General features: G+C 45.2%; 1 protein-coding gene across 3 annotated transcripts in view; it reads left to right on the top strand.

Moving 5' to 3' along the window:
* Nucleotides 1–14,183, top strand: part of LOC311235350 (disks large homolog 5-like) — a 100,824-nt gene that overhangs the window by 29,486 nt on the left and 57,155 nt on the right. For all 3 annotated transcript variants that reach the window (XM_084322787.1, XM_084322786.1, XM_084322785.1), the window contains exons 7-14: nucleotides 1,834–2,146; nucleotides 4,424–4,654; nucleotides 7,657–7,841; nucleotides 8,090–8,215; nucleotides 10,660–10,792; nucleotides 10,917–11,044; nucleotides 11,531–11,706; nucleotides 12,234–12,337. In XM_084322787.1, the coding sequence (XP_084178913.1) occupies nucleotides 1,834–2,146; nucleotides 4,424–4,654; nucleotides 7,657–7,841; nucleotides 8,090–8,215; nucleotides 10,660–10,792; nucleotides 10,917–11,044; nucleotides 11,531–11,706; nucleotides 12,234–12,337 (1,396 nt within the window). The remainder of the gene's footprint in view (nucleotides 1–1,833; nucleotides 2,147–4,423; nucleotides 4,655–7,656; nucleotides 7,842–8,089; nucleotides 8,216–10,659; nucleotides 10,793–10,916; nucleotides 11,045–11,530; nucleotides 11,707–12,233; nucleotides 12,338–14,183) is intronic.

The raw sequence follows: 14,183 nt of genomic DNA, 5'->3' as shown, positions 1-14,183 counted from the left end.
CGGTCTAGGGTAATTCCTGGGAGGCTAGTAATAGGCCGTAGTGTTGTCACGATACTGGAATTTCGAACTCCGATACGATACCTTGAAAAGTATCGATATTCGATACCATTTTCGATACCACAGGGAAAAAGTTTCAATCTTAAAATGTAAAAAAAAAAAAAAATATATATATATATATATATATATATATATATATATATTTTTTTTTTATCAATTTTGCTTTTGTTGCTGGTTGATTCTCCTCAGCTTCTCTCTGGTACTATAAGAGAAGATACATATAACACTTTTAAAACCCTTTGTTTATCTTTAGATCACACATATAAAAATAACTGAATGATATAATCTTAGAAATTAAGTAAAGTTAATAGTACTGCGTGTTAAGCATAACAGATTGATTGATTGCAAATTGTATTAACAGATTGCAGAATGGGTACAATACAGTACAGCTCAATACACACAATTGTTAAGGGGATGCAGACCAGAGAAAGACTTTTGTCTTGTTTACATCAGGGTCCCCCATTTTCAATTCATCATAACATATATGATTTCTAGGGCGGCTAGGTGGTGTAGTGGGCAAGGCACTCGCCACCAGTGTGGAGACGCTAGGATTCGCGTGTTCGAATCCAGCTCTCCACATTGTTTTTCAGTTTGGCTGGTCGTCCGCAGTAATACACATTGGCCGTATTACGGGGAGGGAAAACTGAAGGGTGGGGATCGAACGTTGTGAACAAGCGTCTCCTACAGGTCGGTTGGTGCGCCTGCGCAGTAGAATCAGGAAGTGTCGGGGGCAGCGTGAGCCTCCCACGCGTTACTCCTCGACACTGAGAGATCGAGCTGCGCAGGTGAAAAGATGCGACTGCTGTTACCTCAAGTACCGGAGGGGACTTGTGCTATGTATGACTTAGTCCACATTGCAGCCGGCTTGTGGGAGGCAAGAAACAGCGTTTGTGACAGGGGAGGGTTGAATTGGATGATACGAAATTGGGATGGGAGAAAATATGGAAAAATGGGAGAAAAAGTGGATAAAAAAAAAAACATATATGATTTCCTTTTTAATTTAATTTATTACCTTTTTTCAACTGCAAAGTAAAACTTTGTCAACATGTTTTATCTAATAAAATAAAGGTCAGTCTGTTCATCTCACTTCAATCATTTTTATTGCAGAACATGGTATTTTCTCAAGCAGACAGATGTAAACACTGTAATCTGTGTTGCATGTACCTGACAAACTGAACTGTTATTACAGTCATATTCCAACTTAACTGAATGCACATGTGTGTGTGGACTACTGTACTATTACAGGTATTGAAATGAACAATGCAACTTCCTTATACAACAATTTAATAAAAAATGGTGTGCTACTGGAGCGCCCCACAGCTCCAAAGGAATTCTTAAAGGGACAGTCGAATATGTAGCCTAGTGTCAGACTAGTTCACTAGTTGGTCACATTGAACCAGTCAAGCTGTACAAAGATAGAATATGTATTTTAACACGGATGTATAGACATAGATAACATTTTTATATATATATTTTTTAAATGTAACTTAAAAATATGCAATATGCATATATATATTTTACAATATGTATAATCGTGGACAACGGTAAAAGTAGTAAAACATAAAAAACTAAAATGCATGGATCCATGATGGTATGCCTCCATATTTAGTATACCTATGTTGTTTATTATTTTTTGTGACATGTTGTGTTCTTTTTCTCCTGGGGATTCACTTTCTGTGCATGGGTTCCTTGTGCATTAATTTGCAGAGGTGTGAAAGATTGTGTAGTAATTAAGAACCTTCCCCCGGGGCTGCTGCTGTGTGTGTGTGTGTACAGGTTCGACAACACTCAGCAGGAGCTGTCCAAGGCCGCGGCCCAGAACAAGGAGCTCCAGCGGGAGATGGATCGCCTGCAGTCCGAGGCCACGCGGCTCAAGACTCAGCAGTTGAAGGCGACAAAGGATTGTGAAAAGTACAAGGAGGAGCGGGACTCTGTCTTCAACGAGTACCGTCTGATCATGAGCGAGCGGGACCAGGTGATCAAGGAGGTGGACAAGCTGCAGACGGGGCTGGAGGTGGCGGAGGCCAAGCTGAAGAACACGTCCTCGGAGAGACGGGTGGCCAGCGAGGAGCTGGAGGCTCTGAGACAGGTATGCAAGGCTGAAGTGAACACTTGGTAGGGGGCACAAGGCTGAAGTGAACACTTGGTAGGGGGCACAAGGCTGAAGTGAACACTTGGTAGGGGGCACAAGGCTGAAGTGAACACTTGGTAGGGGGCACAAGGCTGAAGTGAACACTTGGTAGGGGGCACGAGGCTGAAGTGAACACTTGGTAGGGGGCACGAGGCTGAAGTGAACACTTGGTAGGGGGCACGAGGCTGAAGTGAACACTTGGTAGGGGGCACGAGGCTGAAGTGAACACTTGGTAGGGGGCACAAGGCTGAAGTGAACACTTGGTAGGTGACACATGGCTGAAGTGAACACTTGGTAGGGGGCACAAGGCTGAAGTGAACACTTGGTAGGGGGCACAAGGCTGAAGTGAACACTTGGTAGGGGGCACAAGGCTGAAGTGAACACTTGGTAGGGGGCACAAGGCTGAAGTGAACACTTGGTAGGGGGCACAAGGCTGAAGTGAACACTTGGTAGGTGACACAAGGCTGAAGTGAACACTTGGTAGGGGGCACAAGGCTGAAGTGAACACTTGGTAGGGGGCACAAGGCTGAAGTGAACACTTGGTAGGTGACACATGGCTGAAGCAGACACTTGGTAGGGGGCACAAGGCTGAAGTGAACACTTGGTAGGGGGCACAAGGCTGAAGTGAACACTTGGTAGGTGACACAAGGCTGAAGTGAACACTTGGTAGGGGACACAAGGCTGAAGTGAACACTTGGTAGGGGGCACAAGGCTGAAGTGAACACTTGGTAGGGGGCACAAGGCTGAAGTGAACACTTGGTAGGGGGCACAAGGCTGAAGTGAACACTTGGTAGGGGGCACAAAACTGAAGTGAACACTTGGTAGGTGACGCATGGCTGAAGCAGACACTTAGTAGGGGACACAAGGCTTAAGTGAACACTTTAGGGGACACAAGGCTGAAGTGAACACTCAGTAGGGTGCACAAGGCTGAAGTGAACACTTGGTAGGGGGCACAAGGCTGAAGTGAACACTTGGTAGGGGGCACAAGGCTGAAGTGAACACTTGGTAGGGGGCACAAGGCTTAAGTGAACACTTTAGGGGACACAAGGCTTAAGTGAACACTTTAGGGGACACAAGGCTTAAGTGAACACTTTAGGGGACACAAGGCTTAAGTGAACACTTTAGGGGACACAAGGCTGAAGTGAACACATAGGGGACACAAGGCTGAAGTGAACACTCAGTAGGGTGCACAAGACTGTAAAGAACTTATAGTAGATCAGTAGACGGTTCAGAATTCATCAGCTTTCTTACATATTCATATATATATATATATATATATATATATATATATATATATATATATATATATATATATATATATATATAATTAAGTAAAAACAACCACCATAAACAAAGAAGAAATACAAAACAGCCATGGTTACATTTGACATATACATGTAATAAATAAATAAATTGTCCCAAGATTTATTGTCCCAGAAGGGCATATTTTCATATGAATTAGTTCATACGCACTGCCCACTGTATCACAAGTCATCCATTTTTTCCCAGGTAAGATTTAAAGTGGTTCATTAACATATAACAGACGACATAAAGTAGCTCAGCACAGCACTATATACTCTCTCACAGCAATCAGTCCTGAGTGCCCTGAGCCTCGCTGCTAGAGCAGACAGAATGGACCAGACAAAGCCATACAAATCAGTGAGAAAGAATAGATTCCTCTCAGCGAATGTCTGGGCTTTTGGAGGATGGAATACTGCTGTTTGAGACGTATTCTGGGCAACACAGGGGCAGGAGTTCACACAGTGATTGTGTCTGACATGTTTGAGCTTACAAGAGTCGCCACGTGCTGAGTTGGCATACCGTATATAGTATCTTGGTTGCAAGGAGATGAATCTAAGCATGGTTGTGTTTTATTTATCTATCCTGAAATTGCTTACTAGCGGAAGGAAAACTAAAAAGGTTAAAGTGATTTTGGTATGTTGTAGAGAACAATTACAAGAGGAAATGGCTGTCTTTGCCAAAAAGCTGGCATGGAACAAAGCAGAGATAATAACTTTTCTCAGAGTACATTTATTTAATTCAGGGCACGTGGCTTTTCTTTAAATGGGATAGTATGCCCACTTCTTCACCTCTGTGTTGCATTAATATATATATTTACATTTGAACAACATCATACCTTACATATGATTCCCTACATATCAAGAGGCACTAATGTGTGTGTGGTTGTGTGTGTGTGTGTGTGTGTGTGTGTGTGTGTGCACGTGCGCGCTAAAGGAGCTGGGCTCGGCGCTGGTGGACCGGGACCGGGCGGTCTGTGAGAAGACGGAGATGCTGGAGAAGTACTGCCACGAGGTAAAGGACAAGGCGGAGACCCAGAAGGAGCTGAGCCAGGCCTGCAGGGACATGGAGACGGCCCGCGAGGAGAGGGACGTGGCCCGCAAGGAGAGGACGGAGGCCATCATCCAGAGGGACCAGCTACTGCGAGAGTACTACCAGGCCAGACAGGTAGAGAGAGAGAGAGACACACACACACACACACACACACACACACACACACACACACACACACACACGCACACGCACACACAGAGCAGATTTATCAGTATAGATAGAGGGATTGATTTACCCTCCTGGTGACTCTAATCCCCTCATCTCCTATATGGTACTAGATGGGTTATCTACACAGCTGCTGACTTTTCTGCATACTGGTCTCATCATTATTGAGGACCTTGCCAGGCTGCCCACCACGTCGGTACATGGGCGCGTACCGGCCAGGCTGCCTACCACGTCGGTACATGGGCGCGTACCGGCCAGGCTGCCCACCACGTCGGTACATGAGCGCGTGCCAGCCAGGCTGCCCACCATGTCGGTACATGAGCGCGTGCCGGCCAGGCTGCCCACCACGTCGGTACATGAGCGCGTGCCGGCCAGGCTGCCCACCACGTCGGTACATGAGCGCGTGCCGGCCAGGCTGCCCACCACGTCGGTACATGGGTGCGTGCCGGCCAGGCTGCTCACCACGTCGGTACATGGGCGCGTGGAGGCCAGGCTGCCCACCACGTCGCTACATGAGCGCGTGCCGGCCAGGCTGCCCACCACGTCGCTACATGGGCACGTGCCGGCCAGGCTGCCCACCACGTCGGTACATGAGCGCGTGCCAGCCAGGCTGCCCACCACGTCGGTACATGAGCGCGTGCCGGCCAGGCTGCCCACCACGTCGGTACATGAGCGCGTGCCAGCCAGGCTGCCCACCATGTCGGTACATGAGCGCGTGCCGGCCAGGCTGCCCACCATGTCGGTACATGAGCGCGTGCCGGCCAGGCTGCCCACCACGTCGGTACATGAGTGCGTGCCGGCCAGGCTGCTCACCACGTCGGTACATGGGTGCGTGCCGGCCAGGCTGCCCACCACGTCGGTACATGAGTGCGTGCCGGCCAGGTTGCCCACCACGTCGGTACATGAGTGCGTGCCGGCCAGGCTGCCCACCACGTCGGTACATGAGTGCGTGCCAGCCAGGCTGCCCACCACGTCGGTACATGAGCGTGTGCCGGCCAGGCTGCCCACCACGTCGGTACAGGGGCCCGTGGAGGCCAGGCTGCCCACCACGTCGGTACAGGGGCCCGTGGAGGCCAGGCTGCCCACCACGTCGGTACAGGGGCCCGTGACGGCATACACATGTCGTAAGGGAAAGAGATTGTCTGTCGATTTCGGGGCGTGATAGAAGATTCCTGCATTAGGAAATTGCCAGCAATTTAAGCGAAAAGGCCCCCCCCCCCTGACTTTGACACATGGATGACAATAAAACTGCCACTGTAAACTGCTAAATCTAATGGAATTAATTGAACCCTTTACTGTACATTACCTGTGCCCTCAATACGACTCAGTCACAGTCTGCCCCCTGCAGTACAGGGGTTGAACTTGTGGAGAGACTTATGTGGTATCTATTTTTGAAACGGTCCCCGTTCTTAGCTCCCTTAATCCTTTCAGCCTGTGAACTGTGTATGTGTGTGTTGCTGATACTCGCTTGGCATTGGTTGCACTGGCACAGCAGGCTTGGAGCCTCAGTGGGAGTCAAATGTAGAACCCCTGTATCTGTCCCACTTCACACTACACTATGTAATCCATGGCTTTCATGCCCCAGAATACCTCTGCTGCATGACGCCTCTAGGGCTTCCATAGCTACTGCGGTTAGATCTGCCTTTTAGCTTCTGTGCTGCTGAATCATGGAATGCCCTGCGGGGGACATTGAAATGAGGTGCACTAGTGTCCATGGGTCCATTTAGAGCACTGGTGACCAAGCAGGCCACCGCAGTCTGTACATGTTTTTAAATTGTGTTTTTAAAGGATTCTATATTTCTATAAATTTTTATAATGTTTTATAATGTTTGTACAAAATGTATTTATGATGAATTTATGTGATTGTAAATACTCAGACATTGCAAAATGAGGGCTGCCCCCTATGTCATTTTGAGTCTAAATAAAGATTGAATGAATAAATCACTTTAAAAAGATGGAATGATTTTAGAAGAACAGCAGGTGAAATGTCGTTCAGTAGGAGATGATGAGCGAGGGGCCGGGCGTTACGCACTTTAAATGACTGATGTGGCGGTTGTGAGTTGCCCGAGGCGTAACCATTCACGAAGGTCATTTAAGCTGCATAATACCCGGGCCGAAGTTCATTATCCCACGTATACAGCGGCTTTTGGGCTTTTATTATGGAAAACGTAATTCTGGAAACAAAACGCACATATTGGCTGTGAAAAGTTGATAATTTATGGTAAGAGTTATACCATTACCATACAAAATTCGATAGAATACAAAAATAGCGGCACAGTGGTGTAGTGGTTAACACTGTCGCCTCACAGCAAGAAGGTCCAGGGTTCGATTCCCGCTTGGGGACCAGGTTTCCGCGTTGCCAGGTACCCAGGTGCGGTATCTCCCAGACCTTTCTGTGTGGAGTTTGCATGTTCTCCCCGTGCTCGCAAGGGTCCCCCCCCCAATAAGAGAAACCCAATGGAAAAACATGCACAACAGATCCCTAACGCTGTCACATCCCTGACGAAGACGGGCAGGAGCACTTGGATTTGTCCCCGGGGCGCGGTACCTCGCCGACGCCCTGTCTGCTCCCGGCTGCCCTTGGGGGGGAAGGACGACGGGATGGGTCAAGCGCAGAGCTCAATCGCATTGGCGACCCTAAAAGAACAGTGCATGTGTGTGTGTGTTCCCGTGTGTGTGTGTGCCGCCCATCACTGCATGTCGTTGCATGCGGAATAAAGACTTCTGAGTTAACTCCTGCATTATTATTATTGCTAAATTAGCTATACCATCTACTTTTGAAGCAACAGTATTTGGGTTGACGGGGTATCACTGAAATCAATCAATCAAAATCATCTTTATCTTTCCCTGCTGAAATTCCTGCTATTTGCCTTTTTTTGTAGGGCAACACTATCATGAAATGGAAGTTCGTTTTCACGGAGTGAAACTTGACTTTGCTCGACCTCCTACAGAAACAGGACTCGGCCACTCTGGACATGGAGCGCGCCGGCAAGGAGATGGAGACGCTGAGGAAGCAGTGTGAGGCTGTGTCCCAGCAGCTGAAGGAGGCGTCGCAGGAGGCCGAGGTGGCCAAGTGCAGACGGGACTGGGCCTTCCAGGAGCGGGACAAGATCGTGGCCGAGAGGGAGAGCATACGGTAACGATACGAACAAGCACCTTTTGTGGACCAACCAGCCAACAGTGTGAGCTATAGAGCTGCTGGTCACGGCGAAAACAAACATAACGAGTGCCATGGCGGTGTGAAGGTGTTTTTGTCCTTCGTTTCAATATAATGGACAGCTGTGTTTACGATGTTTGCCTTGGTGATGTGCAGAGACTGGGGTGAAAATAGATTTATGATTTGCGTGACACCTCCTCCTGTGTGTGTGTGTGTGTCTCTTCCAGCACGCTGTGTGACAATCTGAGGCGTGAGAGGGACAGGGCCGTGAGTGACTTGGCAGATGCTCTGAGGAATCTGGATGACATGAGAAAGCAGAAGAATGACGCGGCACGGGAACTCAAGGAGCTCAAGTGAGTCATCCTTCCACTCCCTCCTCCCTTTCATCCCCTCTCACGCGTCCTCTTCTCCGCTAGAAGGAGCGTCACCTCACGCTATTTATACAACTAAAACTGTGAATCTCTTTCTTTGAACCCTTGCACTGAAGATGACATATAACTCTGTTTTTAAATAGTTGTGGACAGCGCGTGCATTAGTCAGTCGTCAAGTGAAATCCTAATCACTTTGGAGTGTGAATGTGATGTATCACAAGACAATCAATACTCAACCTCTACCATGTTTTAAAGGTAGATTAAAAGTAATGCTATCAAACGCACTTTGTTTACATGTTTTCTTCTGGTCTGATGTGCTGAAAAGCAGGGCTCTTTTGCCTAGAGCAGTGGTGCCCAACCAGTCGATCGCGATCGACAGGTAGATCGCGGGCTGATTTCAAGTAGATCTTGATTAACACTTTGATCGCCATGGTTAAATTCATAATTGACCATCCCTAGCCAGCTCTATTTGTCTATGGAGAAGTTCCCCTTCTTTGCAGGGCTATAACTTTTGAAATTCTATTGCTAAATTGACATTATTATGGCCCATTCAATGTCCTATATCTATTGTTCAGGGTGTAGCAACGTTATACTTTTTCATTCACATATTCATACTAAAATATGGTCTAAAGTATAAGTATGTTTTTATTGTTTTCTGCAGCTTTCTCCAGAACTTGATTTATAGCCCCAAATGCATTATATTGATGATCAAATACAGTTTGGTAGCGATCGGTGCCAGATAAAAAATTTCAACTGGAGGTACTTCTAGAAGTTAATACGTATCATCTGATGTTGACCGGATGGGCGGGGGGTCGTTTATAATTCCGTGGGCAACGTTATATCATTCATCTAGTGTGGGTCATATGGTCATCAGAGCAGTTGGTAAAGAACTTGGAAAATAACGCTGGATCTTACCGTATCTTCCTCGCGCCGTTGGACGATCAGCTTGGAGTAGACAGTTTTCGATTATGGGATGTTGATCTAGATGAACCATTTCCAGGTTGTATAATACTATTTACGTCCAAATAACGTTGTTTATTGAGTTAGGGCGAGCGATTGATTATCCAGTGTGTCGAGATGGAGTCCGGCTAACGATCGCGAGTGCCCGGACGAAATATGGATGAGCACTTCCGGTTTGGCGCGTCACTTCCTGTTGGCCGATCTGTTGATCGGCCACCAGATGGCGCTCTTGAACCGTTAGACAGTTGAGTGGAGCTCAGCAGTATATCTCAGGTCCCCTGAGGAGAAATATGATTTCGATAACAGATTTTTGAAATATTGATATCGAAGACGTGTTACGGCGTCTTCGGCAGAATGAGCATGGCGGGGAAAGACGAGTTCCAGCGCTTTCGGCGATTAAAGTTCGATTATTAATTTTTTTTTTTTTTTTTTTTTTTTTTTTACTAAATCAACTCTTCCTCTCCTTGTTAACTACAACAAGCAATGCTGTTTGTTATTTAAGATGAGGTCGGACTCGGCACTGACAGATTTGTGCTCATTATGCTGCTTTTATAAAGCCTCAAATGACGGCTTACAATATACAATTTTGGCTGGTAGCTCTCGGGCTAGGTGGTAAATAAAAAGGTAGATCTTGGTTCAAAAAAGGTTGGGCACCCCTGGTTGCTGTTTGACGACGTTACAGATTGTACCTTTAACTATGAATGAACACGTTTTTGGTGTTCCTGTAGAATTGGATCCCATGTGTCTTCTACTCGGTCTCCCAGATGTTCATATTGTTAATGTCAAACATAAGAGATTGTTCAATTTGCTAACATTTGCTGCTAGGAAGAATATTATTTTATTCTGGATCAAGGATGATACTACTGCCTTGTTTTGTCTGTGCTTTATGTCGCTGCAGAGGATGTTTTAGTCTATTTTAGTCAACATGATGCTGTCATTGGAAGGGAGTCGACCCCTTAAATGTCACTCTTGCTATATATTTATTTAACTTGTGAAGCTGTGTCTGAGCCGTTTCCGTGATTGTTGTTCCTCTGAAAACTTAAACCAGAGGTTATGGTTCTTGGTTGTGTGAGAGTTGGGGAGGCTGGTTTCAGGGAGCTTGATGTGTGATTTTCTTTTTTTCAGATCGTTTGTGCCACCTAGTGGTCGAACAATTTATCACTGTTGGTCTGATATCTGTTGATTCTGGTCATATCCTGTGTATGTACTGATCAGACCTGAGCTAAATAGTAGTTTTAGGGTTTGGTTTAACCTACTTTGTTGCCAGATGGGTGGGCTTTGCCACAAAGGACAAAACAAATGGCTGCTAGAAAGCATAGACAATGACGGAACAGTATTTGAAAGTCAAATTACATCTTGACATGTACTTAACACAATTTGGTTAGGTTAAAACAAATGGTCCTTTTGATCTGGTACTGATTGTACATAATAGTGATTTCACAAATGTATAATCTGTTTTCTTTTAGAGAAAAGATGGAGGACCAGTTGGAGAAGGAGGCGAGGTTTCGTCAGCTGATGGCTCACAACTCGCACGACTCGGCCATTGACACTGACTCGATGGAATGGGAGACGGAAGTTGTAGAGTTTGAAAAGGACAGAGTACGTAACATTGTTTTTCATTGCCATGAAAGTATATAACTGAATTGCTGACCAAAGATTAAACCAAATTGTAAATGTGTATTTAGTTAATGATATTAATTGTTGTATGTATTCATTCTTACAGGAGGATATGGATTTGAAAGCACTTGGGTTTGATGTTGCCGAAGTGGTAAACGATCCGTATTTACCAGGAGATTGTGGCATATTTGTCAGTAAGGTGGATAAAGGAAGTGTTGCTGAAGGCAGATTAAGGTAAACAATACACTATAGAGTACCACACTGAGTACCACCAGTACAGTAAATAATACACTGTAGAGTAGCACCAGTACAGTAAATAATACACTGCAGAGTAGCACCAGTACAGTAAATAATACACTGTAGAGTAGCACCAGTACTGTAAATAATACACTGCAGAGTAGCACCAGTACAGTAAATAATACACTGTAGAGTAGCACCAGTACAGTAAATAATACACTGCAGAGTAGCACCAGTACAGTAAATAATACACTGCAGAGTAGCACCAGTACAGTAAATAATACACTGTAGAGTAGCACCAGTACAGTAAATAATACACTGCAGAGTACCACCAGTACAGTAAATAATACACTGCAGAGTAGCACCAGTACAGTAAATAATACACTGCAGAGTAGCCTACCACACTGAGTACCACCAGTACAGTAAATGTATGTCAACCAATGTTTATCGATTCACTGATCAGGTCCGCTTCACTCTCTACAGGGTAAACGATTGGCTGTTGAAGATAAATGATGTGGACCTGACCAATAAGGACAGGAAGCAGGTGATCAAGGCGGTGCTCAGCGGAGAGGGGGTGATCAATATGGTGGTGCGCAGGAAGAAGTCGCTGGGCGGACGAGTCATCACTCCCATACAGTTGAACTTCCTAGGAAACAAAGGTCAGGTCTTTTACTAATAGTTATAGGTAATCTAAGCACAATCGCATTACTTTACATTCCAGTACATATAGATGTGTGTACACATTACAAGACCATAACTTGGTATTTTAGCAACCATTGTTACCAATCCAATATTTGGACAAAAGGAAAATCTTGATCAAGAAAATCTTTTTGGAGTAAGTAATTATCACATTTCATTCTGTTTGCATTCCAGTACACTAATGTCTAATGCATGTATATAACACTAAAACTGTAATTTTCACATTCATGGTTAAATATAGTGGTGGCGGGTTAACCCCAAAAGAGTACTCCAATGGCAGGAGTCATAACGCTTGTTGTTTTTGATGGGGACGTGAATGTTTGATGTTAAACGAAAAGTCAAGACGAAAGTCTTTCTCTGGTCTGCATCCCCTTAACAATTGTGTGTATTGAGCTGTACTGTATTGTACCCATTAACTGCAATCTGTTAATAAAGTTTTCAATCAATCAATCAATCAAACTGATATTACTCGTCCCTCTCCCTGCAGACAGTGGTATATGTCTGGAGAACGGAATGTTTTTGGCCACTGTAGCTCCAGGCAGTCCGGCTGCCAGGGATGGGTCCCTTGCCGTAGGAGACAGGCTGGTTGCTGTGAGTACACGTCTGTCATTCTGTCATTATTTATAATAAACAAATGACGTCTCAGCCAAGGTCCATTTGACTTACCTGGAAGGCAGAAACTTTAATCGCTAGGTCCCTCTAGTGTTAATAAAAGAAAAATCACAAATTGTCTCTCTCCCCTTCCATATCCATCATAAAATCTGAATTAAATTCGACTTAATTATGAATCTCACCATGCATATGCATAGCCATCATTGAACTGAATATATAAATCATATTGTTGTCTCATCGAAACCCGAGTCCCTGTCAAACTTTTTTGATCTTGAGCACTGACCAATATATATTTTTTTATATACGTATACTGATATACTATTATCATAATTTTTTTAAAATTCAGATAAATGGAATTGCAGGCGGCTGGGTGGCGCAGGGGAGATTGCGCTCGTCACCAACGCAAGAGACTCCGGTCTCGAATCCGGGTGTCAGCATTGCCTACGGCTTGGGCCAGCCATCATACTAACTCAATTGGCAGTTAGAGGGTGGAAGTCGATGGGTGGGGATTTGGACGTTGTGGACAGCGACTCATACAGGTCGGTTGGGAGTCACTGAGAGTCCGCGCTGGCAGGTGAAAAGATGTGACAGGCTGCCTCCTCGTGTACCGGAGGGGACACGTGATGCAAGGCTTCTATCCTCCCTACAACCGACCAGTGGGGGGCATAGTCGAGCAACGTTCAAGACAGGGGAGGGGAGAATTGGAAACACGAAATTGGGATGGGAGAAAAATAGAAAAATAAGGAGATAAAGTGGATAAAAAAAAATATATATAAATGGAATTGCACTTGATAACAAAACACTGACTGAATGTGAAGCGTTGTTGAGGAACTGCCACGATTCCCTCAGCGTGTCCCTCATGAAGGTGAACTCCAACATACAACATACTTACCACAGTCATGGTATCCATGAACTTCAATCGGTTCGGATCCTTTGAATGAAATGAAAATGTAAACAAACACTGGCCTCACGTTAGAAAGTAGCACTGGTGACGTAAAATCACTGAGCCCAGAGAGGAGTGGTTCGGCAAAAAATAGTTCCGAGTATATTTGCTTAGAAAACGTAAATGTCGAATTCAATAATTTTTTATTTCTCCACGTGGTAAATACACAGGTCACAACATGTTTACAGGAATGTTTTGGAGTTGTATTTGGAGTGTATTTCGTGACTGTAGTGGACTGTAGGGAACTTCAGGGTAAAGGTCTGACCCACTTCCAGTGATGAAGCTAAGCTACGCTAACGGTGCAGGCGTTCCCTAAGCCTAATGCATGCAGAGAGACAAAAAAGGTATGTATCTTCTTGTCTAACTCCAGGGAAGATGTTAAATAAGCTAATTTCCCAAAATGTTGGAGTTTTCCTTTAAAGCTAATTAAGTGAAATATTTATCATCAACTATCTAGTTTGTTTTTATAGAGTAACTTTTGGCTACTTAAAATAGAGAGGGAGAGCATGTTTTGGGCTCTGCCCCTCCCAATCCTCTCTATTGGAAAACAAAACATAACTCAACCCCAGGATTAGTTTAACTGTTTTGGGAGTATTGGACCATTTTTAATGGCTGGGTATCGGTGTATTGTGCAACCCTAAGCCCTACTGTCTTCATCATTTTGCCACCCCCTCGCCCCCCCCCCCCCCCCCCCCCCCAGATAATTAAAGGACGTTAGAGGAACATTCTAATTAGAACTTGGTTGGGTGAAGAAATGCATTACGAGACAGACAGGCCAAGCTATTAACACAACATCTGCACATTTTGTATTTGTATGTGTTAATTCTCTTCTTGATCAGGCACTGTGTGTGTGTGTGTGTGTGGGGGGGGTCTACATCTCAG

The sequence above is a fragment of the Notolepis coatsorum genome (genome assembly GCF_963971535.1).
Source record: "Notolepis coatsorum genome assembly, chromosome: 10".
NCBI classification, from domain to species: domain Eukaryota; kingdom Metazoa; phylum Chordata; class Actinopteri; order Aulopiformes; family Paralepididae; genus Notolepis; species Notolepis coatsorum.
The sequence above is the reverse complement of the archived record's forward strand: the minus strand, read 5'-3'. Positions and strand labels throughout refer to the sequence as shown.